Below are 21129 nucleotides of genomic sequence, written 5' to 3'. Positions count from 1 at the left end.
CCTGCACCTCCCAAGGAAGGACAGGGCTGTGCCAAAGCCGCACCCCACAAAGAACATGCCATGCTTCCCCCGCGAGAGCCCCTCGTGCAGAGAAGGGGAAGGGACTGAGAACATAGCTCTGTAGGCTGGGATGGGAGGGAGGAGGGAGAAGGGGAGAGGAGGAGAGGGTGAAGCCACGTGCACCGCCTGCCCCTCATTAGGATAAGTAAAGTAAGTAAAGTAAAGGCCCTCCCGTTGATCATCGATTTGCTCGAGCAGGCCCAGTAACATCCATTGGAGACTTTGTTGTTACTGTGTCTGGCATATCGAATACTCTCGGTAGCTTGCCGCGCTCTCCGAGAGGGGCGGAAGAATCGAGCTCGGGTTGGCCATGTTGGCTGCATGCAAGGCAGACGCCCTACCCGCTGTGCTATCGCTCCAGCCCTCATTAGGATAGTACTTTCAATGTCACTGGAGCATTACGAGGTGGGGGCAGAAGAGAGTATTGTGGGAAGGCGCTAGTCTTGCATTTGGTCATAAGTGCCAGCTTGATCCTTGGCACCACATATATCCCTACCCCTACCCTGAGTTCACCAGGAATGCTCTCTGAGCACAGAGGAAGAGCTGAGCACAGCCAGAGGTGGCCAGCTCCCAGGAAAAAAATGAAAAGCCCCCCCTCCCCCAAATGGACAGAAGCATCCCCTTTTATAGATGAACCAGTGCGTGCTCAAGGGACGCCAATGTGAGCCCCCCAAAATAAACATGCAAGGGCTGGAGTGATAGCACAGCAGGTAGGGCGTTTGCCTTGCACATGGCCGACCCAGGTTCCATTCCCAGCATCCCATATGGTTCCTTGAGTACTGCCAGGAGTAATTCCTGAGTGCATTGCCAGGTATGACCCCCCAAAAAAACAAAATAAATAAACAAATAAACATGCAGACTTGTTCATCTCCAGCATTTCTGGAGGCACAGTCATTCCCTCTCGATCTGGACCCAGAAATGGTTGAGAATCCCTGGGCTGATGTCACAGGACCAAGGCCAGCCAGTTTAGGAAAAGCCAGGCTTGAAACCCCCTGGGGACTTGTGAAAGCTCTACGTCTCCAGCATTTACGGTGGGAAAGAGGGAAAGCAGCAGGAACAGGCATTCGGGCGGAGGAAGAGCCGAGGTGCATGCGGTGCAGTCCACAGACTCGCCGGTCTGCCGCTCCCTCGAAGCAACGCCACGTCTCACACACCTCCCGCACGCAGGAGTGACGCATCTGCAGGGAACCTGCTCTGCTCCCCCATCTCTCTACACCCCAGGCCACAGGCCCACGATCACCGACCCGCAACCGAGCCAGACCACAAGTCACACAACACCTCAGCTGTAAAAATCCAAGTCCAGAAATTACAGTCTCTCCAGGAAGATGTTCTGCCAAATCCACAGCTCAAATTATGTTTGGGAATGTGCCGTCTCATCCTGGGGCCACAGGGTCCCCCAGCCCCACACGGACAGATGGACACACTGCCACCCTGGACAGAACACACAGGGGCTGCCATCTCAACGGGGGGCGGGGGGGGGGGGGTGTACAGGAAGGCCTCTCACTGACAGGTAGTGCCCAGGCGAGCTGGAGGGCCCACGGCCAAGCATGAGGAGGCCTGCAGGGGACAGTCCAGGCAGCAGCTTTGTCCCCTGAATGTGTCTGAAACATTCATCTGTGACTTGGCTGAGAGGCTCATCCTGAACATGCCTCCACTCATCTAACCCACAGCAGGGCATAAGGTGGGTACCCTTGCCGGGGGGTGAGGGAAAGGGCAGGAACGGGGAGGAGGGATGTCAACAAACAGAACAGCGATCCTTTTAGATCCTTCTAGCCAGGGTGTGGGAAGACATGCTACCCCCAAACTGAAGGCCCCACATCCCCTGGAAAGCCAAGTCCAAGTCCCCTTTTCCTAGAGAACAGAGCCCCCCACCACCCCCACCTCAGGCTGCCTCTCTCCATCTCTCCACCTGCTCACAGCCTGTTCTGCCCGCAGGAGCCCAAGTGGGTGGTCATTTGAGTTCTTGTCCTGAGTTCCAACCATGGTCTTTTTAGGAACCAGGTGCAGAGAAGGTCCCATCTGCCCCCTGCGCCTGAGTGTCTCTTGACTGACCAGTCAGGAGCGAGGACAGGACCCAACTGAAAGGAAGGAAGGGATGAAGAGACACTGTCAGGAAGGGGAGCTGGCCTGGACAGGAGCAAAGCGCCACAGTGCGGGAGAGAAATAGAACGCTCTTTCCAGCAGAGAAGGGAGGAGGAGGCAGCGGCTATGCGGGCAGACTTGCAGCGTGCTGGGCCCTACCCCCTGCCCAAAGATGAAGGGAGGGAATGGGGTCAGGATCTTCATCAGACATAGTGGAGACAACGGGAAGCTCAGCAAATGTTCCTCCGAGATCATTCATGGAAGAAAAGACTTCCGGGCTGGAGCACCAGCCTCATGGAACAGCAAGACTCGCCCAGTGCCCCCTCCCCTTCTGCCCTCCTGCATGAAGCTCCACCCACGGGCTACACCCACCAGGGCCTTCCCTGACTCGCACCCACTTCCCAGAGCTCCCCCAGGCCAGGTGTGTGTGTTTGCTAGGAGGATGAGATGGAGAGGAAGTCACCCAGCTCTAGCTCTCCCACCCCTAACAGCTGCCCCTCGGGCGGCAGGCAAATGCTCTGACTTCCTTCTTACACCACACTCATGTCTTTGCTTGGGTCTTTGCTTTCTCATAGTGAAGGAGTCGGGATATGGGTGAGGGTCTCTTCCAAGCAATGCTAGGAGACCCAGGGACCCACTCCCAGAAATTCTGGGCCAGCCAGGCTAGTGGTTCAATGTGCAGATAAGCGGATGCATGTGGCTTGGGGCGGGGCGGGGGGGGGGGGCGGGAACTGGAGGTGTTCAGGGCCTCCAGGATAGCAACTGGCCATGCTCTGGGGACTGAGTAGTGCCAGGGATCAAAATAGGGTCAGATGCATACAAGGCATGTATGTGCCTTAACCCATGCATGATGTCTCTGGAGCGTATAGTAATTTTTTGGTCATTTCCAAAGTTCCTTAGTAACATTCAGGAAAACTATTTCCACTTGTGCTGTTCTGGTCTGCTGAATTAGCTAATCATCCACAAACAGGTAAATAATATATAAGCTTAAAACAAATTCGGCCTTAATGACCATCCCACTTTCTTTTCTCCCTCCAAATATTTTTACCTATTGATTTTTACTTTTATTGATTGACATTTTCCCAAATAATCCCACTTAAAAATCCGATTCCTTATTAAAAAGACTCCAAGTATCATATCACTCCACAAGGTTTTTATCAAGCACAGTGTGGGGAACTCGAGCAGCTTCCTGAGGGATAAATAAGCACCATGACCTAGACGGGAACTGGCTCGTCACTCTCGCTGTAATGCAGCGATCAGAGCTGACGCTGGCAGCAAAGAGACAAATCACAATCTGCCCTTCCTATGCGTAATAAATAGGAAGGGAAAGAGATCAGGTCTTTCCGGGAGGTGGTAGGGCGCGGGGGTCGGGGGGAGGGCAGAGGGTCCAAACAAAAAGCAAAACGTGGTTCCCTTCATAAGGAGCCATCAGACAAACCCAAACTGAAGGACATTCCACAAAATAACTGAGCTGTACCCATCATCTCTATGGCGATCATATAAAACCAAGACTAGAATGAGCAACTAGAGGACAGTGAAGATGTGGACAGTGGAAGATAGCTGGCCAGCTGGGAGTTCCTTCTCATTTAAAGGCTATCGCAGAGATTCTGAAAATACTATAAATAAGCCAACATTCATTTTCTGATTTCATCGTTTTGTATGTTTATATGGCACTGCCCTTGTTCAGAGCACATATGTACCATCATATTTAGAGACTGGAGGAAGCCATGTCCAAAACATACTCTTTAATAATTCTATGAAAATAATAATGTACATCTGGGGGTAGGGGGAGAAGACGGGGAGAGAGAGCGAGAGAGAGAAAGAGTATACACTGGGAAAAGCAGATAGAATAATAGGATAAATAGGATAAAATGTTAGAATCTGGCCAAACTAGGTAACGGAATATGAAAATTTTCTCTTTACTTTTTGTGCATGCTTGAAATGATATCAAATAAAAGTACAATGAGGGTCGGAGCAATAGTACAGTGGTAGGGCATTTGTCTTGCAAGAGGTCAACTCAGGTTCAATGCCCAGCATCCCATATGGTTACCCAAGCACCACCAGGCGTAATTCCTGAGCACAGAACCAGGAGTAACCCCTGAGCATCTCTAGGTGTGACCCAAAAATAAAAAATAATGAAATAATAAAAGTACAATGAGGTGAGGCATTTGCTTTGCATGTGGCCACTTGGGCCGATCCCGGTTCAATCCTCAGCAGCCCATATGGTCCCCCAGGTACTGCCAGGAGTTGTTTCTGAGCACAGAGCCAAAAATAGCCCCCGAGCATTTCGAGTGTGGCCCAATCCCCTCCCCCACAAACACATATTTTAAATAATTACAAACTGAAAATAAGATAAAGATATGGAGATTCCTAACATCCCTACGTCTACTTATAAACTTTTTTCTATTTCTAAGTATTTGCAATTATGCACATTACAGCATAAATATTTGAGATGGGACAAAAACTGCATTTGCTATTTATTGGTTTCAAGTTATCAGTGAAGATGTAAGCTGGAATCAGAGCTCTCCCAGCACGAGCATCCCTCCTGCAAGAGTCTGGAAATCAATACATTATTCCTGTTTATTAGTTTTTCTTTTAGTCAGAGTTCAACACATAAGGAATTCCTCTTTAGGCTCTGAATGTGATTTGAAGACTATACGAAAAACAGGAGTTCTTCTGTATTTGTTTTTAATAAATCTGTGCTATCGAGTCTTGCAACTCTGTGTTTTTTCAGAAGGGCTGAACTGCAGTGGAGAGGGAGCAGCGAGGAAGCCCAAAAAGAAGGATGACATAAGAAGGGGCCGCACATGGCGGGGAGAGGGGGAGGCACTTGCCCCACACTCTTGCCTGAGCTACAGTGGATTGGCCTGGACCCATTCCTGCAACCCCACCCCCACCACCAACCGCAGGCCCAACCGGGGCCTTTTGCTCCACCATTCCTCCACATCAGGCTCACCAGCCACCCACGGTCTTCAGAGTGTTCACCTGGGGTGGGCACCACATCACCCAATAACGCGGACAGGCAGGGGTCGTTCTTCTCCTTCATACTCTTTTCCAAAAACAAGCATTTACAACCAACAGGTACTTGACAAAAATCCACAAAGTTCAACAAGCCCCACCGTCTCCTGCGCAGAGTTAGAGAAATGCCACTGAATTACCTCAGAAGGGGCATGGAGGGGCTGGAGATCTAATACAGCAGGTAGGGCGTTTGCCTTGCATGTGACCAACCCGGCCTCCCAAATGGTCCTCCAAGCACTGCTAGGAGTAATTTCTGAGGGCAAAGCCAGGAGCAACCCCTGAGCATCACCAAGTGTGGTCCCAAAAACAAAACAAAATTTAAAAGTTGCATGGAGAGAACAGAAGATGTTTCTAAAGTTTACTGTGGAGCTCTGCAGAAGTTCACACTGAAACAATACAACTTGCCTCTCCCACAAGAATCCACATGCATTAGTCCATTTTATCCTATTAGCAGGATGGAATTTGCTCTTCATGAATCCACAGCACTAGAGTTACTCATCATCATTCCATTATCACTACATGTTTATAGATTTTGCCCTTTATTACTCGTTTTATTCTTTCCACCAAGTATATGTCATATACAAGATAGTAATTACCAAGTTCTCCACTCCTTACACTAAAAGTTTGCCCATTTTCCCCCCCTCCAATGATAAAGGCAGTAAGTGCCTATTGTTGAAAATGCTAAAAATGCAATGAAAGAAATAAAAAGCACCCTTAATCTGTGCTAAACATCTGAGTTTATATATGTTTGGAAGAAAACTAGACAATTAAACCTGGTTTCATGGCTTGCTTCCCTGTGGCCACTGAACGTCCTTCAATACTAGAACGAGTGCCCAGACGACAGTCACATAACCCTCACACTTCATTGAATCCTTTCCCCATCTTTTTTGAAAGCTGGGTGGCGGGACTCCCAAACGTCTCCTAAGAACTGCCCATCCTGGTAAAGAGGACACTTCTTTCATTTGGGACAGCAACACACCCATAGCTAAAAGCGATTGCCTGGTCTCTACAAGAAAAGACAATTCCCACAATCCTCCTCACATACACAAACCACCTGACTGAGCTCCAGCCAATGAGATGTGAGAGAAAGTAAGAGGCGGGGCTGCCCTGCTAGAGGATGAAGTGGGACCCAGCTCAGTAGAGTGGAGGAAGCAGCCCCACTGGGCCTCCCAGTCCATCACTCCCACATGCGGCTTCTGAGCAGTGTAGCGAGGAACAGTGAACTCCCATGGTGTCTGGCCCCCATGCAAGAACACTACAAGATAAACCAACTCTTTGGTCTTGTTTCCCTACTTTTTCCAATCTTCATCATCTACTATGACTTCTAGAATACCAGCCTAAAATTTCACAGGCAGTCCTGAATTTCTGTGGTCACCCAGACCAGCCTTGGTGAACATCCATGCTGGGGGATGTCCTGAGGACCTCACCTCTCTCTGGCTAACAGGTGACCCTGAGGAAGCTGACCTGACCTCTTTTTCCATGTCCAGCCTTCCTGAAACTCCAACCTAGAATGGCCAACAAAGTGGCACCTCACTGGTTCTGGTCACTCCCATGATAGAAACTCAAAACTGCAGGCTGGGGCAGTCACGCACACAGCCTCCACCTGTGTAAACTGTGAATGCAGCCCTTTTCCTTTGTCAGAGGAGAGGCCTGGTCTTGTCTGAAGCCCCCAGACCCCCAAAAGAAACTTTCATGGAGTGGGGGACCACTCACATGGCCTGGAGGGCAGAGGGGCAAGACATTCATTCACACAAGTGATTGCTACTAGACTCAAGGAGCACTGAGATCGAGGGAAGCCGCTGTCTGCCGAGAAAAAGCCACTCCCAGCCACTTCCACTAGGATTCCCAGCCTTCATGCTTACCAAATTTTACACATCTTTCTCGCCCACGCATTTTATTTCCATAACAATGGCACAATTTTCAGTTTCAAATACACACATCACTTTTTTTCTGGCCAAAATAATAATAATAATAATAATAATAATGGAGGGGAATTACAAAAACTTACAATAATTATGTGGTGAACTACAGCGAGTTCACTTCCACGAGAAGACCATGCTTAAAACCTACCAGTTGGAAACAGTATCAATTGTGCATGTTGCATTCCCAGCCACACAGAGAATACAACAGCAAGCAGTTTCATCCCAGCACTGCCTGGACCCAGGGCTATGGACAGAATCCTCACCCGCCACATAGAAGTCTGGCAGACCGGAACAGATATGGAGAAGGCAGACCAGACAACAGCAAGACAACCCTCCCGGGGGCCTGACAACTCGGCCAACTCTGAAAACAGTCACAGCCTGGATGGGAAATAAGCCCTGGGTTCTGTTATCTGAGGATCCCACCTGACCCTGGGACCTTCTCCCCCAACTCCCACCCACATCCAAAAGAAAAAAGGAAAAACCAAAATATCCTCCCCACCACCACCACCACCACCACCCCGTCCCACCCACTTTGCTGTTCCATAAACCACATGGGCACCACGTCAATGGCTGGACCTAAAGCAAGTCCTCCTGGCCATATGCAGCATCAGTGTGGAAGCCTCTCCCTGATGTCCTTTCCACAGGGCATCCTGAGCATAAAGTATGTTCGCTGGACACAGCCTGGCACCCAGGTGCCTGCATGAGTGAGCCACATCCGCGCTTCCCCTGTCTGCTTCACGAGAGCCCAGAACTCCCTTGCAGAGTCGCTGGAGGAGCGATGCCAGGCTGGGTGCTGCGGTCCTGCAGCCTGCCCTGAGCAGCGGCGAGGCCCTGCTGGGCATGGAGTGGTCCCACCATCACCAACCCCAGAGGCCCTGCACATCAGAGTCCCAGTAGCCCGATGCATGGAACCTTCTGTACATTTCTATTACTTCCCATTTGCCCCCATCTGTCCTACTGAGATGTATCAAGAAGGTGTATATATATATATATACATATATATATATATATATAGAGAGAGAGAGAGAGAGAGATCAACCCTTATAAAAACAAAATTAAAAGAATAAACCTTTCGAATCCTTCTGAGATCATCTCTCCTCTGCTGGCTGGTCAGATCTGGAAGAAAACAAAGGCACTGCCTGCCACCACCCGTGTGTTTACCCCCCAGAAACGCAGACCGCTGAATGTGGCCAGATTTTTTTAATAAATTGAATTTATCCTCACACACATCTGCCAGGTATGGCTGAAACATTCTTTCCAAATAGCCATGACATTTACCCACCTCCTTCCCTCCAGGGGTCCTGCCACAACCAACACCACTAGGCTGGCAATCCTGAGGGGACCAGGACCAGCCCAGGGGGTGGGAGACCTAGTGGGGGCCACAAAAGAGTTACTGGAAAAGAGTCGCCAACCAGCCGATCAGCACTGCTCATGGAAAGGAGAGAAAATCCTGCTTCTGCAGCCACTGAAATTTCTCCCTTCCTCCCTCTCTCTCCCTCCCTCCCTCTCTCCCTCCGGGACCCAGGGCCACTGACAGAACCAAATGTTGGGGCTCTCAGCTGGCTTGGAGTTCCCAGAGCCAGGGCTGACCAGAGCCCAGTGTGCCAGCTCCCTGAGGCGTGCAAAGGGCCACCTGATGAAAGCAGAGAGAGGTGGGAGAGTGAGGGGTCCGACCTGGTGCCCCTCCAGCATCCCTGAGCACCTGTGAGGCTGCAGACCCATCAAAGGGACAAAGATCTTTCCTAGGGCAGTGAGTCACCAGCAGAGGGTCTGGGTCTGCTGGCTTTTGTTGTTATTGTTCTATTGTTGTTCGGGGGCCACACCCAGCAGTGCTCAAGGCTTACTCCTGACTCTGTACTCCTGGCAGGACTCAGGGGATCATACAGGGTGCTGGGGATCGAACCCGGGCCAGCTATGTGCAAGGCAAGCACCTATCCGCTGTGCTACCTCTCCGGCCCACACAAAACAAGAGTTTTTACTCTATTTTCAGTGCTGGAGAGTGAACACAGGGTCTCACACAAGTAAGGTGCGTGTTCAGAGGTTGAGCTACACCCAGTGGTGATGAGAGGAAACGGGGTGAGGAGGGCCCATAGGCAGTGCTGGGGATCAAACTGGGGGTCGGCTGCGGGCACGACAGGCTCCTGTAAGTCTTACACTACCTCTCCGGTCCCCCAGCCCTAGAATTTCATCCAAAACAAGTAGAAAGAGGAAAGTGCACTTTACATGTATAGTCACTTTACAAGAGGAAATAATTTCAGATGAAACCCAGAGTTAAAACAGGCTTGCACCAAGAAAACTCATCCTGACCAATTTTTGATGATATTCTAATTAGCACAGGGGTTAAGGATTTTTTTTCATAAGCTGCTTTTATTAACAGATACACAGAGGTTCTCCTAAGAGTCTTGAGGTATGAAAACATTTTTTTTTTTAAAGTGCTTTCCCATCCACTCAGGAAACACCATCTTTTTCACAAGTTCATTTGCACTCTCAGAGCAGCTCATGGGATACGGCAAGTGGTAAAACCCAAACGAAGGGCCTGTTTGGAAACCTACTCCATCACATTGAGAAGACATGAGGCAGGGAAGCAATGTGAAGGATGTGTGGCATTCTCCCTCACCGAGGCCAGGAGACTATGGAGAAAGTGGCCCCAACCCAGCAGGGGCGCCCAGAGACCCATCAAAACCCCCCTAGGACCCCAACTTGCCCAAAGAACTTGATGAACCATTCTAGAAACCTCGACTGTCCACCAAGGCCACTAGGAGTCAGGCATCTTCATTAAATGCTTGAAAAGTAGCTGAAAGGACGGAGAAGCCGATGGCCAGTGGCCGCTGATGGTCTGGACACTTGGGGGGCTCATGGAGCCCCGGCTGCTGTGCGGAATCTGGGGCAGCTTCCTGTGGCTTTCTGGGGGAGCACCAAGTAGCGGAGAGCGTGGTGCAGGGCTCACCCAGCTTCGGAAGGCCACGAAACATTCTCCTGCCCCTCAGCATGTGACAAAGACCCCCTGGGAAGCCAGAGCTCCAATCTGGGACACAGCCGGCAGGAGGCTCTGTCCCGCGGCCCATCCAGGGAATGCTTTGAGCTATTTCTGCCAGTGGACACGCGCCCGTCCCACTTTCCTCTCCAGGCCCCACACACCAAGGTTCGGAACCAGTCCCAGGAAGAAGAGACGCAGACCCGAGAGCTCATTCCCAGCAAAGCGAGCATCATGTCAGAGGTTTCGCTGGGAAACATTACACCAGCACTGAGAGCACTGTGCATGTGGTGGAGGGTACCACTGGGACCATGGTGTTCTACTGCCACAGCCACTGCCACCACACCCCTCTCTTTTGAGGGGACCCAGGCCCTGTACACTGGCCACCGAATCACAGCCTCACCGCCAATGGCTGGCATCAAAGTTTGTTTCCCAGGTTCCAGTTCCTTGAAAAGCCCAAGCCAGAGGACTGTGGGACCCTCATGCCCCTGATACACGCTGGTCACGGCTCCCCTGGGATACCCAGGTCTGCCTCCCCACCCAGAAGGTTCGCGACTGCGGGGAGGGAGAACAGAACTGACACCAAAGTGATTTCTCTCTCTCTCCCTCTCTCTCTCTCTCTCTCTCTGTCTCTCTGTCTCTCTCTCTGTCTCTCTCACACACACACACACACACACACCTGCACACAGAATTTTCAACACTAAGCCCCCGCCACAAACACCCTGCTAAGCACAGATAACACTAAATCCACAATCACCTGCTAAGAACACATGAGTCTACACAGCCCCTCTTCCCTCCCTACTCACCCCACACCACACACACATTCTCCTTCCACACACACAGACATATACAACATCTTTCTCTTCTCCCTCCCCAAGCACCATACATGCACACACCCCAATGCACACTCCAACACTAAGTCTATACACACATACAGACTCCACAACTAACCTGGTGTGCACACACACACACAAACACACACACACACACATTCCTCCCTCTCCACCTCATTCTAGTAACAACCAGCAGGTGTGTTTTCGTTTTTCTTTCATTGTGACAGTCCTGTCACTGCCCGTGAAAGAGGGTGGCCAGGAGGTAGCCGCCTCTCAGAGAGGCCAGTGCTGGGTGGTCTTGAGGGCTCACACTGCCACCTACCCAAAGGGACAGCATGCAAGAACAAGGCTCAGTGGCCTGACATTCAAAACCAGCTGTGCTCTGGTGTCACCTACTGAGCTCAGAGATCACTGAGCTGGGATCAACCCTTTGCAGAATGCCACGAGTGTGCGAGGGCTGGCTCTGCACGGAGGGGTCATGATGCCCAAGAATCAGCGCGACGCAGACCAATGCAGCTGGCAGGGCCCTCTAGAAAGGGCCTATGGCCATGTGGCCGTGCCCTAAAGAAGATGGGGAGAGAGCCCAAGGTGAAGAGGGAAGGCGTGATGTCTGGACCCCAGCTCGGTGATGTCACCTCCCCCCTGGAGGGACCCTGCATGACTAGGAGTGCTGGACAGCAGAGCCCTCTGCACGTGCCCACCTCTAACAGGCCAGCTCATCTGCATATTTTGCAGAGAGCAAGCAGAAAAGTTTAATTGGCCTCAATTACCCAGTTCAAGAAGGCTCCTGGATAATGGCTCTGGGACTTCTTGCCGGGTACCGACCTTAATTCCCTGACTCCGGCCTCATCCTATTGCTGAAGAGCAACAGCAGCTGGCCTGGCCGCACGCAAGCGGAGGCAGGAAGGATGGGCCATCCCTACCAGGGTTAGAGCCAGGAACTTGGGTTCCCCTACATCCAGCATGTGTACACGGTAGTATGTGCAGGAAGGCGTGCGTGAAACCATGTGCACCGTATGGTGTGTGTGAGACTGTGAGACTGTGTATGCAGAATGGCGTCTGTGAGAATGTGTGTGTAGTCTGGTGTGTGTGAGACTTTGTGCAGGATGGTGTGTGTTAGACTGTGTGCGAGAAGGTGTGTGTGAGACTGTGTGGGCCAGATGGTGTGTGTGAGACTGTGCAGGATGGTACATGCCAGACGGTGTGTGTCAGACGGTGTCCAGGCTGGTGTGCACAAGACTGTGTGCAGGGTACTGTGCATGAGATGGCATGTGCAGGATGGTGTGTGTGAGACTGTGTGTGCAAGATGCTGTGTATAATTAATTGTGTGTGCCGGATGGTGTGTGAGACTGCGTGTGCAGGATGCTGTGTGTGAGACTGTGTGTACTGGGTGCTGTGTGAGACTGTGTGTGCAGGATGGTGTGTGAGACTGTGTGTGTGCAGGCTGGTGTGCGAGATGGTGTGCACAATGGTGTATATGTGTGGCAGTGTGTGTACATGGTGTGGGCGTTGGTGAGTGCACGGAGGGGGATACCACCAGCATATCCTTAGAGGAAGGACTAAGACAAGGAATAAGTAATCAGGAGCATCACAATTACAAATGTAAATGAACAGGCAATTGGCGCTGACCTTTGTAGATTGTTAGAGGACTAATTAAGGCAAATCAGGAACTCTGTTCCAACAGAAAAACAAGACAGTCTATACCCCCAAGAACTACTCCTCTGTCCTCCTCATGTGTAGATGCAAAATGCAACAGAATCAGGCAGCAATCAAACCGCGCGTGCTCCACACCCACAGACAGACAACTCTCTCCATGAACAAAAGATGAACAAGATGCTCTAACGTCACGGTAGGTGCACAGGTAGGGTGTCAACCTCTTCAGCGATGGGCACCAGCTGTGTGTGAGCTCCCCTCAGAGCCTGACTTGCTTATCAGATGCCACATAAATAGATCCCACCCACGAAACAATGAGAGATGCCAATTACGAACACTTCACTTCGAATGGTTCTTCTAAAAGCTTTTAGAAAAATACCTTTTAAAAAATGAGACTCTAAGTATGCACTATTCTATAGGACCCGTTTTCCATAATATGCTCATATTATGTTCTCTAAGCCAATACACAATGATATCTCTTCATCCTTGACTCTGAGGCATCATTCTGAAAAGGTACACTGAAATTTGCAATTCTATCCAAAAGCCCTTCACCAACGAATGTCTTCAAAATAGATAAAGTTGTATTTGTCCGCCATTTAAAATTTCAGCTACCCCAATTTATCTTGGGGTGTTTTTGCATTTAACTTTTCCACTGAGTAATTCCTCATCCCTTTGCTTTCTGTTAGCCCCGTCAACAAGATACAATCAAATGGGGAAAAAAAGAAAAAGAAAAAAAAAACCACCAAAAGCATAGCTGTTTGGTTTTATGAAAACAATGCTGCAGAATTACAGCACTGGCCACAACATATTTTAGTGCTCGGAGAGAAATTACCCTGAAATTGTATATAATTTAGCTATTTACCAAAAAAAAAAAAAAACCCAAGATGTACTTCCTATTTAGAGGGTTAGCAGTCTTATGCTAATTTTGAGAAATAAAAACAAAAACAAGCGCAATCGCAGAAAATAGAACTTCTTTTCCTTATTCTCTTAAGCTGTGAGAGTAAAGAACTCCCTGGAATTTGGTTTCGAAACTAGATCCATCTAAATGATCACTCTGGACAAGAACTGAGGCTGAAAGTAGGTAGGTAAAGGGATATGCATGACAACAATTTAATACCTGCACTGCAACTCATAACGCCCAAAAGGAGAGAGGAAGAGAAGGGGGGAGGGGAGAGAGAGAGAGAGAGAGAGAGAGAGAGAGAGAGAGAGAATTCAGAAGGGAAACTGGAGCCATTGGTGGTGGGAAAGTATACCGGTGAGTGTTGGAGCAATATATCACTGAAACCCAATCATGAACAACTTTGTAACTGTGTATCTCACAATGATTCAAGTAAAAAAAGAAAGAAAAAAGTGTATGTGTGTGTGTGGGGGGGGGGGGGGGTGGATCCCTCAGGCCAGTGCTTTAGGAAAGGTTACCGTCTTGCCACATTTCACTCACAAGTGCCCTGCCTTTCCCCACACAAGACAGTATCCCTCTGTGCAAAGTCTGAAGATGTGTGTCCATGTGAAAGACATGGGGTTAAAGGCAAGGCAAGAGGCAGAGAGAAAACCAGAGGAAAAGGAGCAAGGAACACCAAGGGCCTCTCATCTTCTGCGAGCCCTGGCAAGTGAGAGAGTGAATAACTCGCTTCACTCAAGAGCCACAAGTCACAGCAACGAGCCCCAGGGAAGCCTGTCCTCCGTGCATTCCCCCACCCCCACCCCCCAACCCCCAGTGTCTAGGCAGTGGAGAGAAGTCCACAGCTGAGGTCAGTGCCAAGGTGCACAGCCTGCCGTGACATCCTCTGCTTACGGGACACAATTGCCACAAAAAGCCAAAAGGCTTGTAGAAAACACACATGATCCGCTTCTCGGCAGAACTGCCCCAGAGAAAGATGCGGCAGTGGCAGAAAATGTACCCAGTATGGTTCATTTTTCTTCTCTGGCATAGCGATGTCCAAGCCACGAGTGGGGAAGGGCCACTGCGTGAGTGTGAATGTGAATGAGTGTGTGTGTGTTTTGTGTGTGTGTGTGGGGGGAAGATTCTGGGTGTGTGTGAGTTTACGTACACATCTAAGGGGTGGGGGCGCAGAGAGGTCAGGCTAAGACAAATTTTCATAAAGTGGTTTCTAAAGCAGCCCCAAGGTACTGCTGGGGTCAATGTGACCGTTACCCCAGAGCTGTCTTGGCCTGAGACTGGGGTACAGGAGGGAGCTAAGACGTGACTCATGGGCCAGGGACGGGCAAGAGGATTCAGAAACCCAGAAAGGAAGTGCAGTATCTCAACCAAAGTTGCTCAGACACCCCGGGGCAGGTGCCGGGGGAAGACACCAAGAGGAAACCCAGACACAACAGAACTGCAGGGCGCCATGCAGACACAGACACACCATGTGACAGAGCGGGACCCAATTGTGCCAGACTCCAGACCCTGGATGAAAGGGAAGCTGCGTGTCATCTAGTCAGGGCAAGCACCACCTTAATAAAAAGGAGCGGTGTCTAACACAGTGGGTAGAGTGTTTGACTTGCACGCAGCCAAGTTGGGCTCCATCCCCAGCATGCTACATGGTCCCCCGAGCACTGCCAGGAAAGATTCCTGAGCACAGAGATGGAAGTAAGCCCTGAGCACTGCCAAAAACAAACAAACAAACAAACAAACAAACAAGAATTTTAATGAAATAAAAAGGGAATCCTGGGGCAGGAACCAGCTTGGAAGGGACTGATATGGTGACGGTTGCAGAGCTGTGGGGAGAGTAGACCCAGTCCTGTGACCAAGGGGTCCCAGTCTCCTGAGAGAGAAGCGGAACACCCCTAAGAAATGACTCATGAATGAACGAAAAGGGCATAACTCTGAAGCCATGTGTCCTGGGCAGGCGGGGGATGGGACGCCCACACCTAGACAGCACAGTGGCTCTGTTTCAGGGCGTCTGTACCCTGCCCACAGTATGCACTCTCACACACAGACCTGGTGTCGGCCACGAAACCATCATGGAATACGGACCCTCACCATCCACCTGGACAGTCCTAGAACACAAAAGGAACTGCCCTGCGCTGACCTGAAGGGGACAGCAAGCACCCACAGCCAGGGCACCTGCCTTGCATGTGGTCAACCCCAGTATGATCCCTGGCAACACACAGTTCCTTGAACATCGCCAGGTGAGCCCTGGAGGCTCCAGGCATCACTGGGGTGTCTTGGGTGGACTGAGAAACCTTCCTGGGAAGCCCAAAGGGAAACAGGATCCAGGACAGGGAGACAGAAGGGGGCAGCTTCTCTGCCACCCCAGGACCCTTTCCTGCTTCGAGCTCACCTCCTAACACAGGTACATCCTACCAGCTGGAAACTGCATTTCACTTATATGACAAAGGGTACAGGGTCACAGACGGGGAGAGGGGCAGCGAGCAGGAGCAGGGGCCCGGGCAGTGGGGTTGGGGGAGGGGGAGCTGATAGTGAGACAGGCGCGGGGACGGCTCCTCTACCGGGGCGTGGAGGGCTGACCATGAATTAATCATGGGGACCTGGAAAACCAGGGGAAACAAAAAGTTGTACAAGTAGGTAAATGAAATTATAAAACTCTACATGGCTCGGCTGTGATTAATATTTATAGAGTGAGAATAATGAAAACACTGAATATTAATATAGCCCCAAATTATTATTTAATCATAATGGAAGATGGCAGGAGGGGAAGGCTATGTGGGGGGGAATGGAAGCGGATGGGGTTGGGCGCAGGGAGTGCGGGCGGTGCGTGTGCCCGTGTGGGTGAAGTGTGCGGGGAGGGGGGGGTGAGTGTGTATGAAGAAAGGGGGTGTTGGCAGAGACAATTTGATAACTCTAAGATCAAAAATCCATGTGGGCTGCTGGACTGGTTTACTTGTGAAATCTCTGACTTTCATAGCCGAATGTCTAAAACTTCCAGAAGGAAAAAAAAATACCAAGAAATTGCAAAGGCTCATATGGAAACATGGAACGAAGTCACAAAGGAAGAACTGACAGTTATAAGCCACAGGGGTAGGGGTGGAAAGTTTCTGGACCTTTCCGCCCCCGGAAGCTTTGAAAAATGTGAAATTTAGGGGTCAGAGTGATAGTACAGCAGGTAGGGTGTTTGCCTTTGCACACGGCCAACCTGGGTTTGAACCCCAGCACCACATATGGTTCCCTGAGCATCACCATGAATGAACCCTGAGCACAGAGTCAGAAATAAGCCCTGAGCACTGCTAGGTGTGGTCCCAAACAAACAAATTTTAATAAGTGTAATTTGCTAACTCTAAGATCAAAAATCCAGCTCAGAGATCACTGAGAGCATGATCAGAAGGGACAGGGGTCTGGGGAGTGGGTGGGGGAGCTGTTGAAGGGTATTCAGCAAGGCTGAGAGAGAAATTCTCCAGCAAGGGGGTACCCATGACACTCCTGGCAGGAGTGAACAGGGACCAGGGGCCTGAAGGATGATGATGGAGCCAGGAAACCAGTCAGGCTGGAGTGGTCAATACTCAGAAATGATGGCCAGAGAGAGGGAAGGGCCAGAGGATGGAGAGACTCTGGTCTACTGTGACTTTAATTTAACCCTATGGAGCTAGAGTGTAAGTGTGTGTGTGTGTGGGGGGGGGGGGGGGGTGGGGGGAGGGGCGGCACGTATCCCAGCAAAGTGGCTCTGGAGTGACATGGGAGCAGGAACTGAAATGGCCACTTTCGTCACTCCCGGCTGGGGCCTATTGCAGTGTATGCACAAAGCGTCCCAGGCTGTGCTCCCAGGCTGAGCAGAAGGGGCTGGGCAGGTGGGGACAGGGTGGAGGCAGGGCAGTGACCCTGAGTGACAGTCAGGAGTGGGCGGGGTGGGGGCAGAACAGAGAAAGCGACCAGGGACAAGGGGACAGGGCGGGAGGAGACTCCTGTCACCAGGACATCTCCAGGAAGCCGTGGAAGAGAAGCCAGCTGGGAGGGCGGGAGCCTGTACAAGCGTGTGTGTCCGTCTCCTGCACACGCGCAGCCCAGCCTGGCTGCGTGCTCAGGACTGAGTGCAGGACCCCTCGGCACTGGCAGCCCGCCCCTAGGCAGGGCAAGACAGAGCATGGAGATAAGTAAGTCGGGGGAAGATCCCGCATGAAACTTCTGCTGGCCCGCAGAGGCGTCTCCCAAAACAACAGAGGTGCTGAGTTTGTTACAGAGAGGCCCGCGCCTCGCGGGAGCCCCGGGAGGCTGCCCTCAGCCCCTCCGCCCTGCGCTGCTCACCTGGGTCCGTGGAGGGGCACCTGCGGATGGTGAAGATCTGCCCCAGGTCCTCGTCCTCCTCGGGCAGGCCCTTCTGCAGCCGCTGCAGCTTGCGCAGGCTCTCGCTGCGCTGGTGCTTCATGGAGCGCACGTGCTGGATAAGGTTGAGCTTGGCCTTGGTGGAGTAGTTGCACAGGACACAGTGGTAGTAGCAGCTCTCGCCCTCCACGCCACTCTCGTGCTGCTGCAAGTGCTGCAGGGGACCAAGGAGAGAGGCATAGGCCTCAGGTAAGCCACAGAGCCCAGCCACAGAGTCCGGCCACAAAACTCAGCCAGGAGGCCCTGCCATAGAACCTAGTCAAAGATCCGAGCCACAAAACCCAGCCACGGAATCTGGCCACAGAACCCAGCCATGAAGCCCAGTCACAGAACCTAGTTCTGGAGCCCAGCTACAGAACTCAGCCACAGAACACAGCCACTGACTCCAACCACAGAGCCAACCATAGAACCCAGTCATGGAACCCACCGAGCCCAACCACAGAACCCAGGCACAGAGCTCAGCCATAGAATCCAGCTTAGGAGCCCAGCCATGGAGCCCAGTCACAGAGTGTGACCAAGAACCTGGCCACCACAGAGCCCAGCCATGAAATACGGTCACAGAACCCAGTCATGGAGCCCAGCCACGAAACTCAGCCATGAAGCTTAGCCACACAGCCCAGCCACGAAACCCGGCCATGGAACCCAGCCATGGAGCTCAGCCACAGAACCAAACCATGGCGACTAGCCATGGAACCCAGCTACAGAACTCAGCCACAGAACCCAGCCACGCAGCCCAGCAATGGAACCCGGCCACAGAATCCAGACACAGAGCCCAGCCATGAAACCTGGCCACGGAACCCAGCCATGGAACCCAGACATATAGACCAGCCATGCAGCACAGCCACGAAACCCAGCTACATAATCTAGCCACAGAACCCAGCCATGGAGCCCAGCCACAAAGCCCAGCCGCAGGACCCAGCATCACGGTAAACCATCACCCCTCCCCACAGAGGAGGCACTTCCCCAGGTGCCCCAACGTCTCGTCCCCTGGAAACACTGGTTCTCTTGACACACACAGCGTGTCCCTTCACCCCGCCATGCGCACAGGGGTCTGCCGCCTATTTCTATCAGCAAAGTCTCCGCTTGTTTGGGGGGAGGCAGCGCCACCCAGATTTCTCCCCAGCCACATCCAGAAAGCTCCCTAGGAACACGGCCAGGGTCGTGAGCGGCCCTCAGTGGCTCAGAGCTGATGAGACCGCGGGGCCCACACAGTCCATGGGCACCTCCCTGGCCTGCTCCAGAGTCGGGGGCTATGGAGAAACTTCAGCCACTAACGAGCAGCCAGAGCTGCCACCTGGGTTCTGAGGAGCAAGGGACCCTGGGTGTGTGTTCAGACCATGACAGTCCCCAAGGAAAACCCCAAAGAAAGCATTCACCAAGATGGAAAGGCAAAGGACAGGAAGGCCCCTTTCCCTGGCCAGTTCCCCGCCAAAGTCTCCAGGTCACCTGCCAAGTGTCTCATGGTCAGAAATGCTGGTGCTGCAGACTCAGTTCCCCAGGGCGGGCTGGAAGTGGGGACAGAAGGTGACATGAGGCCGTGAGCAGAGCCCAGATGTCTGGTCCAGGGAGAGGCTCCCCAGGGAAATTGAGGCACCAAAGACTCCATTCAATACCCTCTGAGAATATTCTACAATGTACAGTCATCTTTACTTTCGGAAAAGGACATCCTCCTGGCAAAGGCCTGCTTCTTCCTTTCCAGCGCCCCCAGACCTCATCCCACAAGCCAAACTATGTACCAAGTCATTTCTGAGAGCATGGGTTTGGGCTTGAGATGGAGGATCAGGAAATGTGCAACAGAGGCAAGAACCAGAGTCCTGGGGTCACGGGGAGGGAAAGAGACACAGGAATGAAAGCTCCCGCGAATACAAAATAAAACAGATAAGAATCACAAAGTCATGAGCTGGGTTCAGGATGTGTCACCTGCCTTAACACCTGAATAGCTGCAACCTGGCCCCCGGGGTCCCACATTCTTCCCACAAAATGGATTTGCTGGCACTAAGGTGGAGTGTTCTAAGGAGCCCATTCTAGCATGGGTGTGAAGGTGTTTTTTCAAATGGCCTCCACCAGTTGGCCAACCTCTGAGTAGGACAGACGGTGACAAGGCTGACAAGGGCAGGCAGGAGCTGGGAGGCCTTCAAATCCTCTGGCCAGTGGACCAGAGTGCCAAAGTTCTGGACAGAAAAATTCTACCAGGAACTCCAGAACAGAGAGGGGAGGGGAGGGTGCCCAATGAAGCATTCCAAAGCCTACCTGCTCCCCCACGTGAGGCGGGCTTGGGGCACATCTCCTGGACCCACCTGGAAGTCCACCTGAGAAGAAATGGGGTGCACAGCTCACATTGCGGAGAAAAGACCACGGGAGGAGGGGCCCAGAGCTGGGGCTGCGCCCATCCCGACTGACACGTTTGGGGTGCTCTCACAGATACTCACACAATGCCCACGTTAGATCTCCCAGGATGCCTCGGCACTCCACGCTCACCTTCCCTGCACACACAACGCCCCTGCCCAATGGATGAACGAATCCAGAATGCTTCCAGTGAATGAACAGAGAGCACGCCCGGCAAATAAATGAATCCAGCGTACTGCCGGATGAATGATCCAGAATACATATTAAGAACAAATGGATCCAGAATACACCCAATGAAAGAATTCCGAATAAACCCAATAAATAAAAGAATGAGGTATACATCTAAAGAATGAACGAATCCAGAATACACCCAGTAAATGAACAAATGTAGAATATACCCAATGAATGAATGAATCCAGAATACGCTGGTGAAGGAATGAACCCAGAATACACCCCTGCTGATTAGGAACCTCCTGCGCACAGAGCCTCCGTCTGACTCATACCCTCAGACCCTGGTGGCTTCCGGGGCAGGTCCCACACTCCGAATGTGGGTGTCTCCTTGCCAGGTGCTTCCCAGGCTTCCCAGGCCAACTGAGGGAGCAGATAGGACCATGGAGGATGGGCACAGTCCCAACTTAGGAACCCTGGCCTGGCAGGAGATGCCCATGCCAGCCGCAGTGTGCCACTAGCCTCCCTACACCCTCATGTCTGAGCATAAGAAGCAGACAGGAGGGAGGGAAAGGGCACAGGGGCCCTGGCATGGGGAGCCACCCAGGGACACGCTCACCCCATGGGGGAGAGGAAATGTTCTCATTTGGCAAAGGAGGGCAAGTAACTAAATAGAACCCCTTCCATGGGGGTCACAACGCATTGACTTAAGCTCACTGTAAGAGGCCAAGAGCCCACGGGGCATGGGTCCCAGCAGATCCCACTGACACAGGGGATGTCAGCGCTCAGGGTCCT

The 21129-nt window shown here is 51.8% G+C and overlaps 1 protein-coding gene across 1 annotated transcript in view; it reads right to left on the bottom strand.

Moving 5' to 3' along the window:
* Nucleotides 1-21129, bottom strand: part of ZFHX3 (zinc finger homeobox 3) — a 237137-nt gene that overhangs the window by 77219 nt on the left and 138789 nt on the right. The window contains 1 exon segment of the mRNA XM_056136936.1: nucleotides 17743-17974. Coding sequence (XP_055992911.1) covers nucleotides 17743-17974 — 232 coding nt within the window.

This window comes from Sorex fumeus, unplaced genomic scaffold (genome assembly GCF_029834395.1).
Source record: "Sorex fumeus unplaced genomic scaffold, SorFum_2.1 ptg000122l, whole genome shotgun sequence".
Classification (NCBI taxonomy): domain Eukaryota; kingdom Metazoa; phylum Chordata; class Mammalia; order Eulipotyphla; family Soricidae; genus Sorex; species Sorex fumeus.
Note: the sequence above shows the minus strand (reverse complement) of the source record. Positions and strands in the feature narration are given on the sequence as shown.